General features: G+C 39.0%; 1 protein-coding gene across 1 annotated transcript in view; it reads left to right on the forward strand.

Annotated features, from left to right (window-relative positions):
• CEP112 (centrosomal protein 112) overlaps positions 1-17,452 on the forward strand; it is a gene marked incomplete at both ends in the record, with an annotated part of 145,394 nt that overhangs the window by 36,653 nt on the left and 91,289 nt on the right. Inside the window, 2 exons of the mRNA XM_079544254.1 lie at positions 11,214-11,349; positions 14,354-14,461. Of these exons, the coding sequence (XP_079400380.1) occupies positions 11,214-11,349; positions 14,354-14,461 (244 nt within the window). The remainder of the gene's footprint in view (positions 1-11,213; positions 11,350-14,353; positions 14,462-17,452) is intronic.

A 17,452-nucleotide genomic window follows, 5' to 3' on the forward strand; every position in this document is an offset into this window, starting at 1 on the left:
GATTCATTTATAATGTTATTTGTAAGCCGTGGAAGCTTACAAATGGAAGATAATTAATGCTACTACATGTCAGCTTGCAGTTACTAATGTTAACTATGTTTAATACAGTAAGTATGAATTTTCAGTCCTGCTGAGAACTGATTCCCCCCTGGGTGCCATTATTGCAGGGTAAACACAGTAGTGCTCTCCTCTAGGCAAGTACTTGTAAAGTGGGTTAGTGGCCTGTAGATTTTGAACTTTTTTAGTTAACAGCACTGTAATGAGGAGCTCAGCAGAGAGCTGAAGAGGTCCTAATTTACTTTATATATTCCTTGATTGTAATTAAGCTTAGGTGTAATGTTTGGGTTAGAGTAAGGATACGAAAGAGCCCAGGTTACTAGTGATGTTTCAAGGCCCACGTTGCTCAGAATGTAATGGCAGAGAGCAGTCCCAACCTTTTGCTTTGTGTGAATGATCCTTTTGCCTAAAACTGAGGATGGATCAGCCTTGTGGGAAAACATCTCAATTTCAGAGGTCTCATGCTCTTTACCAACATCTATACTACTGTTGTTTTATAGCAGTGGTTTGGGGTTAATTTTAAAGTTAGTAATGGAATTAGTATTGTAAAGTATCAGTAAAAATGAGCTTTCATTCTTGTCTTTGTTTGGATGGAATCAGAAGTTGGAAGAACCATCAGAGCTGATTTGTGCTTCAAGAGATAAAAAAATATTTTCCTGATAAGCATGTAGCCCTTGAGTAACCCTGGTCTTTTGACCAGTTCTTTCAGACTGCAACTGTGGAGCAAAAGCATTCTTAGTTCCTCCAAAAGGACATCCGGACACTTCTCTCCCATTGAGACTGGATTGCTAGAAGTAAATGACTAGAATGTATTTTTGGCATAAGAAGCAATATTCCTGATGGTCTGATCAGCTTTTATTGCAAATGAAGGCAGCTACAGAACATAGACCTTGCAAGTGTAAATGGCTTGCTGTGTGGTACAGATGATTCACTGCTTTGGCATCTGTACATTTCTGATCACACAAGTGTCAGTACATGAGAATGTCAGGAACAGACTTGCTGCAGGCCTGATATAGAGGAACAAAGCTGACCTTCTGGAAGCCAAACCTTTAGTAGCAGCACGCGCCCTGTCCCTGGAAGTGCTGGAGGTCAGACTGGGCAAGGCTTTGGCCATCCTGATCAAGTGGAAGGTGACCCTGCCCGTGGCAGGGACCTGGAACAAGATGGTCTTCAAAGTCCTTTCTCAGCCAAACCATTCTATGATTCTCTCTAAACAATATGTCTGTATGCATTTATATACAACATGTCTGTGTGCAAGAAATATAGTAAGCAGTAAGATTTTTGTCAGAAAAATGGCTGTTCCTGAAGATTTCTTTCAACTGCTGCAGAAATAAGCATATTTAGAAGTCTCTTGCTATTAGATGAAATCACAAGATCAAATGCTTTATGTGAAAAGGCTTTGTTTTCCTGTATTTCTTTGACTACTTACTGATTAAGTAATTACGAGCTAAAGCAGACAGTAAAACTTTAGAAAACAACCTCATCTTTCTTGAGATGGGTGAAAATACAGTTCACTGTCTTCAGTAGAAATGATGCCTTGTGGAATTGCAGCTCTGAACCTAGTAGGTGCATCAGTGATTTCTCATGAGCTACTTTGATCTGTATGCACTTTGATTCTGAAATGGCCACAGGATTCTATCTTGAGCAGCTACGCAGCTGCAAACACAAAGAAAGGGAAGTGGTAGGCATTTTATTATTCTTATTAGTTTCATTCTTTCCCATGGTATGACAGCAGAGTTCTATCGCAGTTTCAACACTACCCATACCAAAATGAATAATGAAAGCAAAGGAAAAAAAAAGTATAATTCACTTTAAATAAATGATGCCAGAGGTTTTATACTGAATAGATGTCTACAAAGTTTATGACAAATGTTTTGCAAAAGAATTGTTTTAATACTCATGATTACTGGTGGGGACTTGTAAGTATAAATTTCATATTTTGTTTACTAATGCACATCAGAGGCATTGCCTGATAGCAAAAATGGCTGTAAGAAGTGCTCCAATTTTTTTGTAAGGAAAGTATTTAAACTGCATTTATTTAATAACAAGATATTATGTAGAAAGCATCTGTGCAATTATTTAGGGGAAAAGGTTTTCTCTCGATTCCCTTTTGTTTGGTCACATACCTTTATGGCTCCATGGATGTATAAAGCTTCTCCAGATCAAGATGGAGCTTTACAATAAATTATAAATGTATCTGAGAGATGAGGTCGTTATCCTTCTTCCTAACTCTCTGTGCCTGTCACCTGCATGGAGGTGCAGACCTTCCTGCTGCTGGTTTCTTGGAATAATGCTTGTGATGATTCTCGCATACTAAAAATAATCACAGGATCTGATTTAATGCTTCTGAGTTTGCATCTCTTGTATGGGAATTAATATTTTCACTACGCTGCAGAAACGCAGCTTTCTCAAGATCTGTTCTGAAGTACAATGGAAGGAAACGAGCTTTATAAAGTGATCTTATGACACATTAGATGGAATGTCACATCGACAGTTGCAGGTGTTGCAACCAAACATTGAAGTGACAAGCAATACGTTGACACTACATACAGCTAAATGCTTCATACCATTCTTCCTCTTAATCTTTACCATTTTTTTTTTAAACCTGCCTATGGAGTCAAAGCTCAGAGCTTTGTGAGTGGTGAAGATGCAGAGCAAATGTTTAGCAGCTGGTTTATTGAAAGTCACTCAATAAAATTGTTTGTTTACATAAGCACTGGAGAAGAGAGGTGTTGCCAGTTTCTTCTCTGCTCCTTTTCATCTGAGCGTGCTTAAGACTGTTCTGAGGAAAAGAGATAAAATCTCCTGAATCCAGCAGAGCTGCTCTTATCTATTAGCAGATTTGTATTTTTAGAATGGTTGTTAAATTATGTGAGTACAGTTTTAAGACATTTTCTGATTTGTTTATGATGGCAGAGCAAAATGTTTCCAAGCCTTTTCAACCAAAGGCGTGGTATGAAGATGGATTGTGGCAGTAGAAATGTAATGAAGTACAGAAAGTAAAGGAATTCACAAGTACATATGGGGATAAGAGTATACGTACACATATACACAGATCTTATGTTTATGCTGCATCTCTCCTACTTTTTCCTACAGCTATGGCTTTGCAATGACTTGTTTTTCATAGCATAGCTTTCTTTTATATGTGAAGAGAAAGTCCAGATGTTGTTTGGTCTAAATGACTCTCTTTGTTCATAATTGTAACACAATGGAAGTGCAGCAATGACAGCAGAGCAGCAAGGTCCCAGGCTGCAGCAAGTGAGGATTTGCTCAAATGCAACAGCCATGGGCATGGAAATAAGGGGAAGAAGCTGCTTACCTTTGGAAGGCCTCAGGTACGCAGAAATCTCCAAAGAGATCCTCTTGCCTCCACTGCCAACCCTTAAATAAGGTCTGGGAAGTGCTGGCTCCATCCCTTCTGCTCGCCCAGCCTCAATGCGTGCACCTGAGCTCCCTGGGTTGGCCCTGCCTTCCTATCAGATGGTCCATCGCTGCTTCAGGCCTGACTCAGCATTCCCACTGCAATTATATGCAAAAACACCAAATTTTAGCACCGGAAGTTTTATGCAAGAATCTTTCAGCAATCTCTTGCAAAACTCCCTTAGTCTTTATATCACTTTTATCTAAGTTGTTATAACAAGGATAACATAAGAAACATGAAGGTACATAAATCTGAGATAAAGTGATGGTGTACATAATGCATCTTAGCTAACAAAAACCAAAACAGATAATGGCAAGAATAAATAAAAACCTGAAGATACGTGGCAGGAGGAGAAGGAATAAGTAGCAGTGAATCTAATTGCTTGTAGTTTTGCAGGCTGCAGTTGCATAATTGTGTATTTACTATTATGGTGCAGGACAGTGTTTAAAAAAAAAAAAAATTTGGAATTTGAAATATTATTTTAATTCAGTTGTGATTTATGATGGATCTTGAGATTTAATCTCACACCTTTGAGCACTTTATCTTAAACAAGTCCTTCTTTAAAATGCAATTATAGGGAGTACATTGCTTGGATTTCCTGTAGAGGAGGATGTGACAAATAGTACTGCATACAATAAAATACAACTGCATGAGAATCATCCATATGATGATAAATAAATGCAGTGATAACTTTAACCGTAAGGGCTGTTTTCTTTTTTGCTGCTCTATGTTGAATGCAGATTCTCAGTAACTGCTTGTTCTTAATATTTTTAGGATAATTGCTTAAGTGTAGTTATTTTCCTGCAGTTAATTCAATTTTTCCTTGAAAACAAAGTATTTGTGTATGGAGAAATTCTTGTAGGAATGGAAAAGCTATTACTATTTAAAGCAGGAAATAATTAAAGAAATACGAGAAGCCATTGTCTTTAATTCCAAATGTTGCAATAAAGAGCATTATTAAGAGTTTATGCTCATGTTCATTGTGTTCATCATTCGCTTTTATTAAAAATATTTCATGCTGTCTGGTTACAACAGTCGCAGTATGGTGAGAAAGGCAGAGCTTGTGATTTAGGAGCAGCATAATGCTAAGTGGCTGAACAGTTTAGAGACTGTTCTACTCTTTAAGACAGGGTTGTGGTCTTGGGTTGTTTTTGTGTGTGTGTATGTGTGTGTTTTATTTTTTCCCCTCTAAGAATCAGTGGAAAAACAGCCAGCTGTTCTCCACTTGGTGCCCTGTTTGAGCATCTGAAACCTTTTAGAGCCAGTCAAAGTTTCCAGCATATTGTAAACATTCCTTTAGCTCCAGTGAACATGCTGACATAACCCTCACTCTAGGGGGCACAATGTAAAGTATGAACAGAGGACAAAAAAATGTGGTAGCTTTATTTAATAGTCTCACTTAAAAGAAAACCCAAGGTGTTCTATTAACTATTTGCAGCCTTTCATTTTCTTTCACCAGTTTCTCTGGAGACCCACTGGCAATAATGAAATATGTATTTAAAAAAGCCTCCAGTTAGACCAAAAAAAGTGGCTTGATTTGCAGCTTTTGCCTATACTCAGCATATACTCATGTCCCTTAAGATGATTATAGATCTATTACATCCTTTTAATGATATTGACTAAGGAAGTGCTTTGCTATGACATATAGCTGTATGAAGGGAGAAGTATTGCCTTATTAGATGAACTGTGCATGGTGCTATCATGCGTAGTTTCTGCTGAAACTGATATTGTAATAATTAATATAGTTAAGGGCTATAGTTTGATCTCAGTAAGTGAATATATAAATGCTTAAGACAAAGGTCAGAATCATCCTCTTACTATTCCAAAAAAGCTTCCCTTTGATATTAGCAGATCTTTTATATTTGGTGCAGTGTACTTCAAGGCTACAGTGCCCAAAACACTGTTGAAATGAAGAGCCTTCGGTTGGCCAAAGGGAGTCTGGTTCAAAGAATGTCTTCTTTACTTTTTTACTTGTTGCCAGGCAAACTTCAATGACATTTGGTACTCTTGAGTCTACTTTTACTTTTTTTGCTTACTTTGTGCAGCTTTCCTTCAATTACATCAACAGCAGAGCCAACCGTCACTAAGAAGTGACAGTTAGCATTTCTAACATGCTGCTATTGAAAAAATAACATGTAAAACCACGTCCACCACACTGGTGGGCATGAAGAAGTAACTGATGAGCTGTGTAAGTGCTCATCACTCCTTGGTATTGAGTTACTATGTTGTCTATTACAACATGGATATTACAACATCCTAAAACATAACAGCTCTAAAAATAATTGCCTTAATATACAAAATGACTGAATGAATGCTGGATGCTTGCATCTCCTCACTTCTGATAGGCTTAGGTTTTTTTTGAGTCCTTCTCATGCAGAAATGGTATTTGGTGGTGTAGTCGTGATTGTCTAAGGGGAGAAGAGCAACAAGAGTAGTGGGGATTTTTTTTGCTAATAGGGGCTTTTTGACCCAACTTGTAGGCGTCCTTGAAATAATATATTTGGCATTCTTTAAACTGAAGTAATTAGCTAAATATTTCACTTAAAATTCTGTCATGGAAAAAATTGGAGGCAGTCTTAGCACTGTTATTTAATCCTCATCGTCTTTGACTTCCAGCCACTGTTGGCACTGTCACTCGTGCCATCTTGCTGTTCTTTGATTCTTCTTGCCTGGCTCTCCTCCTCTTTTAGATGTTCTCTCCCATGGGTTGTCCTTGAGATGGTTTATTTTATTCCACTCCAGCCTTCTGTGGTACAGCACTGTTCTCTGATCCCCATCTTTTCTTTTTCTGTACCTCTTCTTTGGGTAATCTCACAAATCTATTTATCTGAGCTGTTGAGTTACTGGTCCACCTTTTAATTACAGACTTGTCTCCTTTTATCTGAGCAGTGATCTACACCCACTTCTCCTATTCTCCCCTCCATGTTGCACTGACTGAGGTTTGCCTGACGTCTCAGCACATGAAAGCCACACAATTAATCCATGTCCTAATCCTCCGTTTTGGATAACCAAGCCTCTGTGGCCCTTTCATATGTGATGCATCTAAATCTCATGGACGATTTCTGCAGTGCTTAGCTAAGTTACACCACTTTCCTTTCCAGCCACATTCACAATGCTTACCCAGGCTTTTCACCCACATCTCATTCATCACTGTGCAGTTGCTGTTTTTATTCTGTTTGCGTAGCACCTAGCACAGCACTACCCTGTCATTATTATAATGAGAAATAGTTATAATAATTATTGCTGTGTTTGAACAATATCTGGTAAACTCGTGAGCTGCTCATTTAGAATGTAATGCATTATTCCTCCTATTTCACTGACGTGTGATATTACACACACGGAGTATTTACTCTAAATGCATTAATGACTCTAAGTAGTGGTTTATTTTGTTAATGTTATCTTGCGATTTATTTAAAACGTGAGTATATGGTTTAAAATGATTGATATTTACAACACAATTATTACAGCTTACTTGAAGGAATGCAGACCAGCTTTTTGATGTTAACATCTCAAATTATGCAAAATGTAAACAATTTATAAGTGGATTCATACTTCTTCTCATCAGGACAAGCTCATCTTGTGCTTAAAATCAGAGAGCGAAAGATTAAATTGTTCTCTACCTTATATTTTTTTTCTTTGAAATGATGAAACAAGTTAGAATGCTTTCTAACAACTTGGAAATATTAAAGTGCCCAGGGACAGGATAGGGATGATGTTTTGAAGGCAATAAATATTTCAGCTTCACATTTCAGTCTTTCTTCTTCATTCCTTTGATCTGGCTTTGGTTTAGTTATCATTCCGCCTGAATGACTTCACACTGTCTTTCTTCCTCTCCACACCAGAAAGAAGTGTTCTGCACACATCCCAGATGTTTGGGTGCTCTTGCTGTAAGAGCATTGTTGTTCCTCATTGTTTGCTGGTAATAACTGTCTCTGCTGTAAGATGCACAGACTGCAGCTAAGATGGATGTGTGCAGGGCCAATATATAATTTACACAGGAAGCTGGTAGTAAACTATCACTGTTACAAATAGTAGAGCATGAGCAGTAAAAGAACAGAAAAGTGTTTCAGAACATTTTTCTGTAGCAGCAAACTAAAACAGGAGCCTTTTCTTTCTACACACGTGGTGCATTAGGCCTTAATACATCATATATGTGGTTAAAATAGTCTTCGTGCCTAGCAGGTGTGTTGTGTGGTGTATTTAATGGTCATCACGTGTGACTGAGTAGCAGTGCCATGAATCTTGCATTTGGCTATATATTGGTAAAGTGCTGCCTTCGTGTAGTCCTGGAGCAGGGTGAGATGCTCCAAGGTCAGACAGTGGGATGATAGGATGCCTTGTGTAAGGTTTGAGTGTGGGAGTGTCTGTATCCAGCACAGGTACTCGTGTGTTTGTACATAAAAGATACCAATGTAGATTTCCTGTATCTATGATAAAAGTTGATTTTTGCTGCTTAGGATTCTGTGTTTTAGGTTGTCTGATGAGATGCCATCCCTCTAAACTTCTAGAACATTGAGATTTTCTTCACAACCTATTACTTTTTCCTATCACTGAGAAGCCCTCTAAGCTCTGCCCAGGGTGCTTGCGTGCAGATTTGCCAGTGGGATATGGAACTTGGTCCACGTGTGGCTCCAGGGTACTTCTTTTGTGCTTAATGCAATCTAAGACTTTAAAATCTGTTGAAGACTGAGAGAGATGCTGCTCCCACTCCTTGTTTGTTGGTGGTCAGCTTTCCCTTTTCTATAGGGCCTGGTGAGAACCTTTTGGCTGGAGGACCCTGCAAATAATACTGCTGGTTCATGCTACGTTTGCTGGAACATCTTGAATTTATTTACCCTCTCATGTAAATCACTGCCTTGCCCTGTGTTTCATTAACTTGCAGTGCTGCAGTGTCTTACTGCGTTCAGTTGTTACCTCTTGGAAGGCACTTTACGAAGCAAGGAAAATATTTCTGATTAAGCATGAAGAGGTATTCAAGATGTTTATATTTGCCATTTATCAGTCAGCTTCAGAGTGCTGCTTTCTGAAACTGCAATTCTGGACTTCATAGTTCACTTTCACTGAGATGGTCTGTGCTGTACAAAATTGCTAATTCTGTTGCCGTATCTTCTATACACTGAAACAAGAAGAATTTGATGCTTTTAAAATTGGGGACAAAGAGTAAATTCACACTATTTTCATATTCAAGCCAGCTCAGCTTTAGGGGATTTAAGTGGTGTAATTGTATTGTATTCAGCCCCACAACTAAACCAACTGAAAAAGTCTTCAAAGTGAATATTGTAGTGCTTCATGCTAGGCACATTGTCAGTGGCTTGGGGAAAAAAGTGCAGCTTTTCTTATATTTGTGAACTGCAGTCCATTGTTGTGCATGTTTTCTCAGCTTCTGTACAAATCTTACACCCACAGAAAGTAGAACTTGCTCCCCCATCCTAAAGAAAATAACACAAAGAATTGTTCCTAGTTACAATGAGGTGTTACATCTATTCATGGCATTAAGTCCTTAACTGAAAGGAAGGTGCATAAATCCAATCCTGAAAAGTTGATCTTGTAATATTTCAAAATAAAAATGGACTCCTTGGGAAGAAGATGTGTACATCTGGAGGCTCGCTAGCAGCACAAGGACTGGCATCTTTTCCTTTTATGTTTAAATCTGTTGCATTTCCATCTGCCTGGGCTGAAAATGTTCTTCCAGTGCCTCTTGACAGTTAATCAGTGTTGGAATAAGCTTTGGTTTTGTTTTCTGTGTGGAGATGGAAGTATTAGATGTATTTTGTGGGGAGGAAGAAGTGTTATGCTGTGCTCATAAACAAATGAAGGATTGCTGGGAGATGGTGATGCATTCCCCTCTGTTTCCTCTGGGGCAATGCTCAGCTGCTGCCCATCTCTGCTCTTGCAGGATGCTGAGCCACATGAATCTCAGAAGGTCCTTCGTTCTCTTCGTATTCAGTCTCATGAATTGCTGTAGATTTTGCTATGGGAGAAGGTAATGATGTGCTCACTGTACCTCAGTCTCCAGCAGCTAAAACCTTGGGAAGTTCTGTGCTCAGCAGCATAGTTCTAGTTATGTGCATTTCAGGGGAGCCATGAAGCCAAGGGCTCTGCAGGTAGCATCAGTGCATCAGCTCGCATGGACCTTGCTTACCTTCTGAGATCTGTCTGAAGGTTTTTATAATTGCACTTATGATTGTGATAAGTTACGTTTGTGCCATTTGAATTTAGGCAGAAAAAAACACACGCATCCTTAGCAATAATCACCAAAATGAGAATGTGATCTGGGAGTTTTTGTCTTGGCCCAGTTTCTGTCAGGTAAAAAAGGTATTTTCTTTTTCTTAACGTAAGTATCAGTCTCTTTATAGACAACAGAATAAATTAGGCATAAGGAGGGTACCAAAACCAAACAATTTTCTTCAAATATGCGTAATGGAGAAAAATGTAGCAAACAGTAAAGTGCTCACATAGGGCTTGTGGCATTTCTTTGATAGCCTTGCTAATAGAATTACCCTGGCTCTCCTGCAGTTGGGCACTGTGCAAAGATGTAGGATTACCTCCTTTGTCCCATTGTTAAAGGCTGGTATGAAAACCACGGAAGAGGATGTGAATGCTGTAAGTTTGGGATTGGCAGCTTCCTGACCTTTGTAAAAAGCTCAGTGCTATAACAGCCAGTGCAGTGCTGGCGAGGTGACAGGCTGGATGAATTAGCTGGTCTTTTCCATCTCTTGTGTGTCAGATTCTTTGTTTTATATGGAAATAATTTCTGTCAAAGTGGGAAATTTATCATGAGGTACTTCCTCCACCTGCAAAATGAAAATGTCAGCCACAGATCTATTTGAATGTGTCTTCTGTTATAAACCACTGGTGGAGCCAGCTCTGTCCATTGATAGCACCATTGTGTTTGCATGTTTTGACACAGGCAGCTCCACTGCCCTGTGATAACAGAGTTATCCGTGCTTCCCGACTGAATCAGAATTTTCTTCTGTGATGTGTCAGTATGGTGGCTGTGGCCATTTTTAAGGTGTATATATCTGTGTGCACGTATGTCCATAAAATATTGAATATTTTGCCATTGATAAGCTGTGATGCCTCAAGCCCAAACTAATTTCTGTCTGTGTTTTAATGCTGATATGCCAAATAGTAGAGGCTGTTAATACGAGCTCTCTTTGCTTAAAGATTTAACGTGTCATTACTTTAAAGGCTGGATGGATATTACAGCTTTATGGGTGTCTAATATATTAAGAAGGTACTGTACGTCGGGTGTTGTGCTGCTTTGCATTTTGATACATGTCAAGCAGTGAGTAATCCTGAATCTTGTCGGAGCAAAGATGGCTCTGGGATAATTGTTTTTTGTTTCTGATGGAGCAGTGCAATCATGCCATAAAGCAGTTCATTTAAATACCATCGAGACAATGCACTTCTTAAGGTAAGATTTAAAGGAAGGAGGTTATACCCAGGTAGTGAGCCATCCCCGTCCGTGTGGACTTTGAAGGTGGAGCTATTGTCAGAGGCTATGAATGCTATGTTTAGGCTCATGGAATTTGACAAGAGAAAGTGAAAATAACTGCAGACTTCTATTCCCTTCTTCAAAGTATTGCTAAGGGAAGTTTGGCAGAAGCTGGGACAGGAAATTGAAATCTGAATACTATTTTAAACTGATAGGGTTAAAGGCCTTTCTTTTACACTAGCACACTTGTTCTTTTATTTGATACTTGAACTCTGAAAATTTTCTGTGACTTTCTAGGGAGAAGGAGGAGCAGCTGACTCGGGTGACAGAGGTACAGAGGCTGCAGGCCCAGCAGGCAGATGCTGCCCTGGAGGAGTTTAAGCGGCAGGTGGAGCTGAACTCAGAAAAAGTCTATGCTGAAATGAAACAGCAGGTGAGAAGGTCACAATGCCAGCCTTTCTGAAACTCTGTCTCAGTAGGATAGCGTATTCTGATCTTATAATGCCAGAAACATGCTTCACTTGATAGTGCTACATCAAAATCTCTCACAATGTAGTGTCTTTGCTAGCAAGTCAAAAAGGGATGTTAGCGGTTGTTTCATCTTTCTAACAAAGCCAGAATTGTCATTGTTATAAAGGTATCTGCAGTTATGATACTGATTAGGGATTCTTCAAGAGTGACTCTATAAAGTGTTAGTTTATACACCCCTACAGAACAATGTTCGTAATTTTTCCACTTAATTGTGTGTCTCTTCCCATGCTTTTCGGAGCGATTCTGCCTTCTGTTAATGAGGTGCTGTAATCAGTTTGAGCCTAAACAGGGGCAGAGCCATTGTGTCTGCTGTCATTCATGGGCAGGTAACAGTGAAACCCATTTTTCTGTCCCTGAAATTTAGTAGCAAGAGTTTATGTATAGAGATTTTAGTGCCTTAAATTCCTTATATCAATAGTTCAGCCAGTGTCTCTTGTGTTTTAAAGATGCAGCGTGGTGAATGAAATAAGGAATAAGTGATCAAAAGGGAGAAAACAGAGTATTTTCCTAACTAGTTCATGTGACTGAAATCCCTGTACGCATCTCAAGCTTGTGATTCTACCTGTCCATATGCTCAGTTTTCCAGCTTCACTTACCACAACCAAACCTTGTTGTTGACACTATGTGGTGGTGTACTGGTTTTCTGAGGATGGCAATGGTATGGGACAGTGGTGAAGTTTTTGTCAAAAAAGAAACAAAATAAGCCTCTCTCACAAAGCTACACTCCCATCCCTTACTGAAGAGCTGCCCAAAATGTATATGTAAAGATTTGGTATATAAATAGCTCTATCTCTGAGGATATTGTTTGCTACTACCAAGCATCAGTGCAGCTCTCTGAAATAGTGTTTGTTTTACTATTCCTTTGAATGAGAAGAGCTGTCTTATAGGGAAGAGTTGTTTTACTGATACAGAAATGGAAAAGGGGTTAAATAACAGTTTCAGTAAATTTGGATAACTTAGAAAATCAATTGTCATTTAAAAAGTGCAGTAAATTTCATCTGAGAAAGTGTTCTGGGACGCTTTGAAAACAAGATTTACTGTACTCCAGCAATCTGCCGTAGAGTTATTTTGTCCCTCATAGAAACAGTAAGCTGTACTTCACAACTGAGCAGTAGTGTTTTACAGGAACCAAGGTTCAAAGATGAAAGAAGCAGTGCTGGGATGTCTTTGTAGCTTTGTCCTTTCCCGTTCTTCTGCACGTGCCTGCTCTTTAGAATCACCTATTAGATTAGAACATAGTGGGAAATTCTCTGCTGTTTTTTTGTGGTTAGGTGGAACGTATTACTTACAAATCAAAATCTGTAGTAGCTATAGCAACACTGCTTTTAACTGCACTAGGAATGCTGGGCTTCTAAAATCTTTTCTGTGTGTGGTGCGGTGAAGTTACTTATGGAGAATGGGCTGTGGCATTTTTGCTTCTTGTAATCAATATTTGATTCATTCATTTGGCTCAGTGATTTTTTTTGCCATCTGCTTCCTATTTTGTTGAGTTTCTGATTACTAAGAGCCACCTGATGCCCCTCAGTGGGTGAGTAGTACATTTTTAACTGCCAGATCTGCAGTCTTTCTGATAGTAGCTAAGAAAAAGTGTTTCTTGGGCTTGGCAAATGATGACCAGGAGCTTCCCTTGCACTTGTAGGAAATGTAAACCTTTGCTATTGATTGAGGATCATTAAGCCCTGTAGCATTAGAGGATCTCTGCATATGTTTTTACTATCTCATGTTTTAGAATGTTTTCATTCTCTTGAAAAGTACTCCTTTAGTAAAAGATCAAGACCTTTTATTTTTCTATGTTTATTGATCATAGTGAAGTCTGGCTATGGAGGTGCAACTCAAATTTGCAGGTGAAAGAAATCTTCATAAAATATTCACAGAGGCCCCTTTTCCTAATAGCAGATTGTAGTGAGGTTCAAGGATTACTGAAAAATGGTCCATTTTGTTCTGTTTTTTTTCCTACATTGCCCAAATAATTCCTCATCCTACACCTTCCTCTCTTGCTGCAGAATTTTCCAGGAAAACTCTTCTCTCTCTCTGACCGCTGTCTTTTCTCCTCTTTATTTGGCTTAGAAGTGATGTCCAGACCGACTGGCAAAGACATCTATTGAAGACACAGTGCTCCCTTAGGCCAAACAGAATTTTGGCTTGTGGTTCAGGAATTCAGGCTCTGCTTCTTTGTGCAGCAGATGGACGTGTGGCAGCAGTGTCCTCCTGACAGCTCTACTCCTTTTCCTTTCTGTCGCATGTAGGGAGGCGGTTTATTTGCTGCTTGTGTTGGGACCTGGATCTGAAATAGCTGATGAGTATTCACTGCAGCATAGCACTGTATACATATTCCCCTGGAAACATGCCTGATGCACAGCTAACAGTTGTGCTTTTGATACAAAAGCCTTTGTTAATTGGGTTATAAAATTGCTTCCTTGATGCTGTGTGCTGGAATGCTTGGGACTCATTATTCATAGGCGATGACTATCTTCAGGGAACTTTACTTGCAGCCAAATAATTCCCTTTTAAGTTATTTTACTGATTTAATGTAAACTTTAAATGTGTAGTTGGTGCGCTGACTCACGCGTTGCTTCTCTGGAACTTCCACAGGCAATGTATTTTTAAATGAAATATATTTGAGTCTTACATTTGTCCAGAAAAATATTCAGTTAATTTTAATGGGATGTTTACTACTGTCAAGTGAGAAACAGCCTACACTTTGTGATCAGAGAATGACATCATAAGTGTCTTTAAGTTACTAATAATGCTGTATTCACGGAATATTCATCTTTACTCCATACAAATAACACTATTGTTATTCTCAGCAGGTTCTGTTCAGGTCTTTGATGGTTTGCAAACAACTGTGAAAACGCTGGAATGCTATGCCTTTAAAAATAAATAAATACTTTTTATTTACCATGTAGATGGAAAAAGTTGAAGCAGATCTAAGCAGATCAAAAGTGCTCCGGGAAAAGCAATCGAAAGAATTCTCCTGGCAACTGGAAGAGCTCAAGCAGAGATACGAGCAGCAGGTCAGTCAGCTTGCTCCTTCGGGCACAGGGGAGCAGGGGCAGGTGGAGCTCTTCTCCTGTGGCTAAATCCTGCTCTCACTCTGTGTTGCTATTCTTCCTATAACAACAGAGTTTCTAGGTACACAGAGTTTGCGGGGGGGAGGATGGAGGAGAGGCATTCCAAATGAAAAATATTTTTGTTTCCCATTTGCAATCCTTTGTACATCTGCCTCTTGCAAATTGTTTCCGAAGCTTACAGGTGGCAACACCTATTTTCGTAATGGCCAGGTGAAAATATTTCAGGTGTTATCTGCTTTTCTTCTTGCTAAGGAACAGTGTTTTGATCTTTTTATCGTTTTTAACATGGTGGGTGTTCATATGAATGTTTTTTTTGGCCCACTGCTAGGGATTTTCTGTATTGCAATGTAATTTCAGGGTTGGGAACCTGTCAGGAAATATCTGGGTGGAAACAAGAAAATGCAGTGTAGCAGTGTTGTGAAGTGCAAAGGGAAAAGATAAATAGAGGCAGATCAATTATTGCATGTCATAGGCTTGAGAGCCGTGGAGCTAGCACAGATGTGTAAGGTGGTGCCTGGTAACATCTGTTAAGATTGAAATCCTTTTTTTCATTACTTTAGGACAACTGTACAGCGGTACAGCAGTGATGCAATTAGCCCGAAAGCTTAAAGCTATCTCTTATCAGTGTTTTTATGTGGATAGAGGTTTACATTTCCAGCAGGGAAATGCAGTTTCATTTCCTGACAAAGTTTATTTTCCATGTTGGTATGGGAGTGGTGCAGGATTGCTGTATTCCATTCAGAAGGCACTTCTTTGAGTAACTGAGGAATTGGGATCATTCCGAGGGTGCTGAGACCGCTCATAGCCAGTGTTTGGGAGAACCTAGAGTGTGTGTTGTGCATAGCTCTCCAGTTAAGCTTGAATTGAAGAGTTTGTTAATTCAGGTCAAGGTATTTTCCTTATCACTCATAATTGTCAACAGTACTATTTATGATGTCACCTGACAGAGGATGCAAAGCTGTCCTGCGTAGCAATGAGATGCATCTGCTTGTTTTGTGTGTGGATGGTAAACACTCATGGCTCTTCTATTGCATGAATCAGGAGCAGTCCAACCTGCAGCTTTGTTGGGACTTTTGCTCATGGATTTTCTGTAGAAGATGATGGGCCCATTTGTCAGAAGAGCGGGGAGAATTTCATTTCTCTTGTAATTCAGTAGAACTTCTCGAGGGCTAGAAATCAAGAACACGCTCCTTATTAAGGAATCACTCTATTTAATTTTTTTAATTTATGAAAGCAATAAATGCTTGCATTGAAGGTGAAGTTCAATGTCAATTAAAGGACACATTGAAGGAAGGATGATGGGAAGCATTGGATGGGTGGTGTCCACCTGAAAGTGAACATTTTTGTGGAGTATTATGTTCCCATCACTCTGGTAGCATGATGGTTTCTTTTTTTCTCTACAACTCTCAAAATTGGTGGTACGTTTTTAAAGCCACAAGTAAGTATTTATTCGAAGATTCTGTTCCCACATCTAGGAATGTGATCTGTAATTATGAACACTAAGCTGCAGTTCATAAGATGCTGCAACATTTCTTCTTTCTATCAACAAACGGTCATTTATTTTTCACTATGTATGAGAGGAGATAATGAGCCATAGGTAGAATTTTCTGCCAAATACTCGCTCTTTTGTGCACTTAGGGAAAGTGACAGTGCTTAATTTCACGGTTTGGTTTTTATTTATTTTCTTGTACCTTTGTGCCTCAAATTTGGAACTCCTAAATGCTGGATCAAAAAGAAAAAAACAACCCAAAAAGCAAGCAGTGAATGTGGTGGTTTAAACTTTTTTGATGAATCATTTTACGTTTGTATTCTGTAACAATGGTGATATTGTGGTTGATATCAGTGAAAACATTTTCCTCCAAAAGGAGCTTTTTGCTGCTTCAATTTGATTTCATTTGAGATGTCCAGCAGCTCTTTGTTAGGGTGATAAGTAGCCTTCATGAAATAACACTGAAACACAGGGAAAGGGTTTCAACACTGAACAGCTAAACAAGAGCTTCAGAAGAATCTTCATAGGAATCCTGCATTTGCCCCGTTATTTTTTCATTTCTGATCATGCTTCATTTAGAATGTTCTTTGAAAGCTTGCAGGCATGAAAAATGTGACCCTTTCTGCAGACTGTAACAGGTTATCATTGTGAACTGCCCTCTTTTGCATTGTCATTTCTGCAATGTAAAACTCCTTCAGCACACCACAGAATGGTATGAGCTCAGTTCTTCCACTCTTAAATCTCCTTTCAGTAGTTCCAGTAGCTCTCAATGCTTCAGAAATTCTAAGATTGTAAAAAAGATTGTAAAGCAGACATTTCCTTGCCTTGTTTTACTACATGCTTCTTCAGTTGTTACTTGTAGAGTAATAGGCTGATTTAGACTATTTAAATTGGGTAGTAAATTAGAATTGGTGGCACATTTCAGCATGGCTCCAGCAGACTTCCAGTCCTGAAATAAGCACCCAGCTACAAACAGGATACTTCAGCTCTCTGAGGAATGTAGTAATTGCTTTAGATGTTCTGCCTCAAGTGTCTAAATGATATTATAGAACAGAATTTGTACAGACAGAGAAGGAAAATTGAGCTTCAGGTTTACTTGGGGCGGGTTGGCATGGAGTGGCAGAAGAAGCACTGGTAGCTTGCAGGACAATTCTGTTGTCCATATATTAAGTGGAGTTGATAATGAAGAACCAAATGATGTGGTATTACCTCCTCCAACCTGAGAAACATTTTGGAAGTGTAAGAACTTGAGAGCCGTGGTTTTCTCCATCTGCTTTCTATGAATACTTGCCAGTGCTTCACTGTAATCTTCAGTATTGATTTCAGAGAGATTACAGATGTGCATCTGAGCTGCTGGTAATGGGACTGAAAGATGTCCCTGCCTGCAAATAAATATCAGCTTATTGTGTGTGTGTGAAACTTCACATCTTTTGTTTGAAAAATTA

The sequence above is a fragment of the Tetrao urogallus genome, assembly GCF_951394365.1.
Source record: "Tetrao urogallus genome assembly, chromosome: 18".
Lineage (NCBI taxonomy): Eukaryota > Metazoa > Chordata > Aves > Galliformes > Phasianidae > Tetrao > Tetrao urogallus.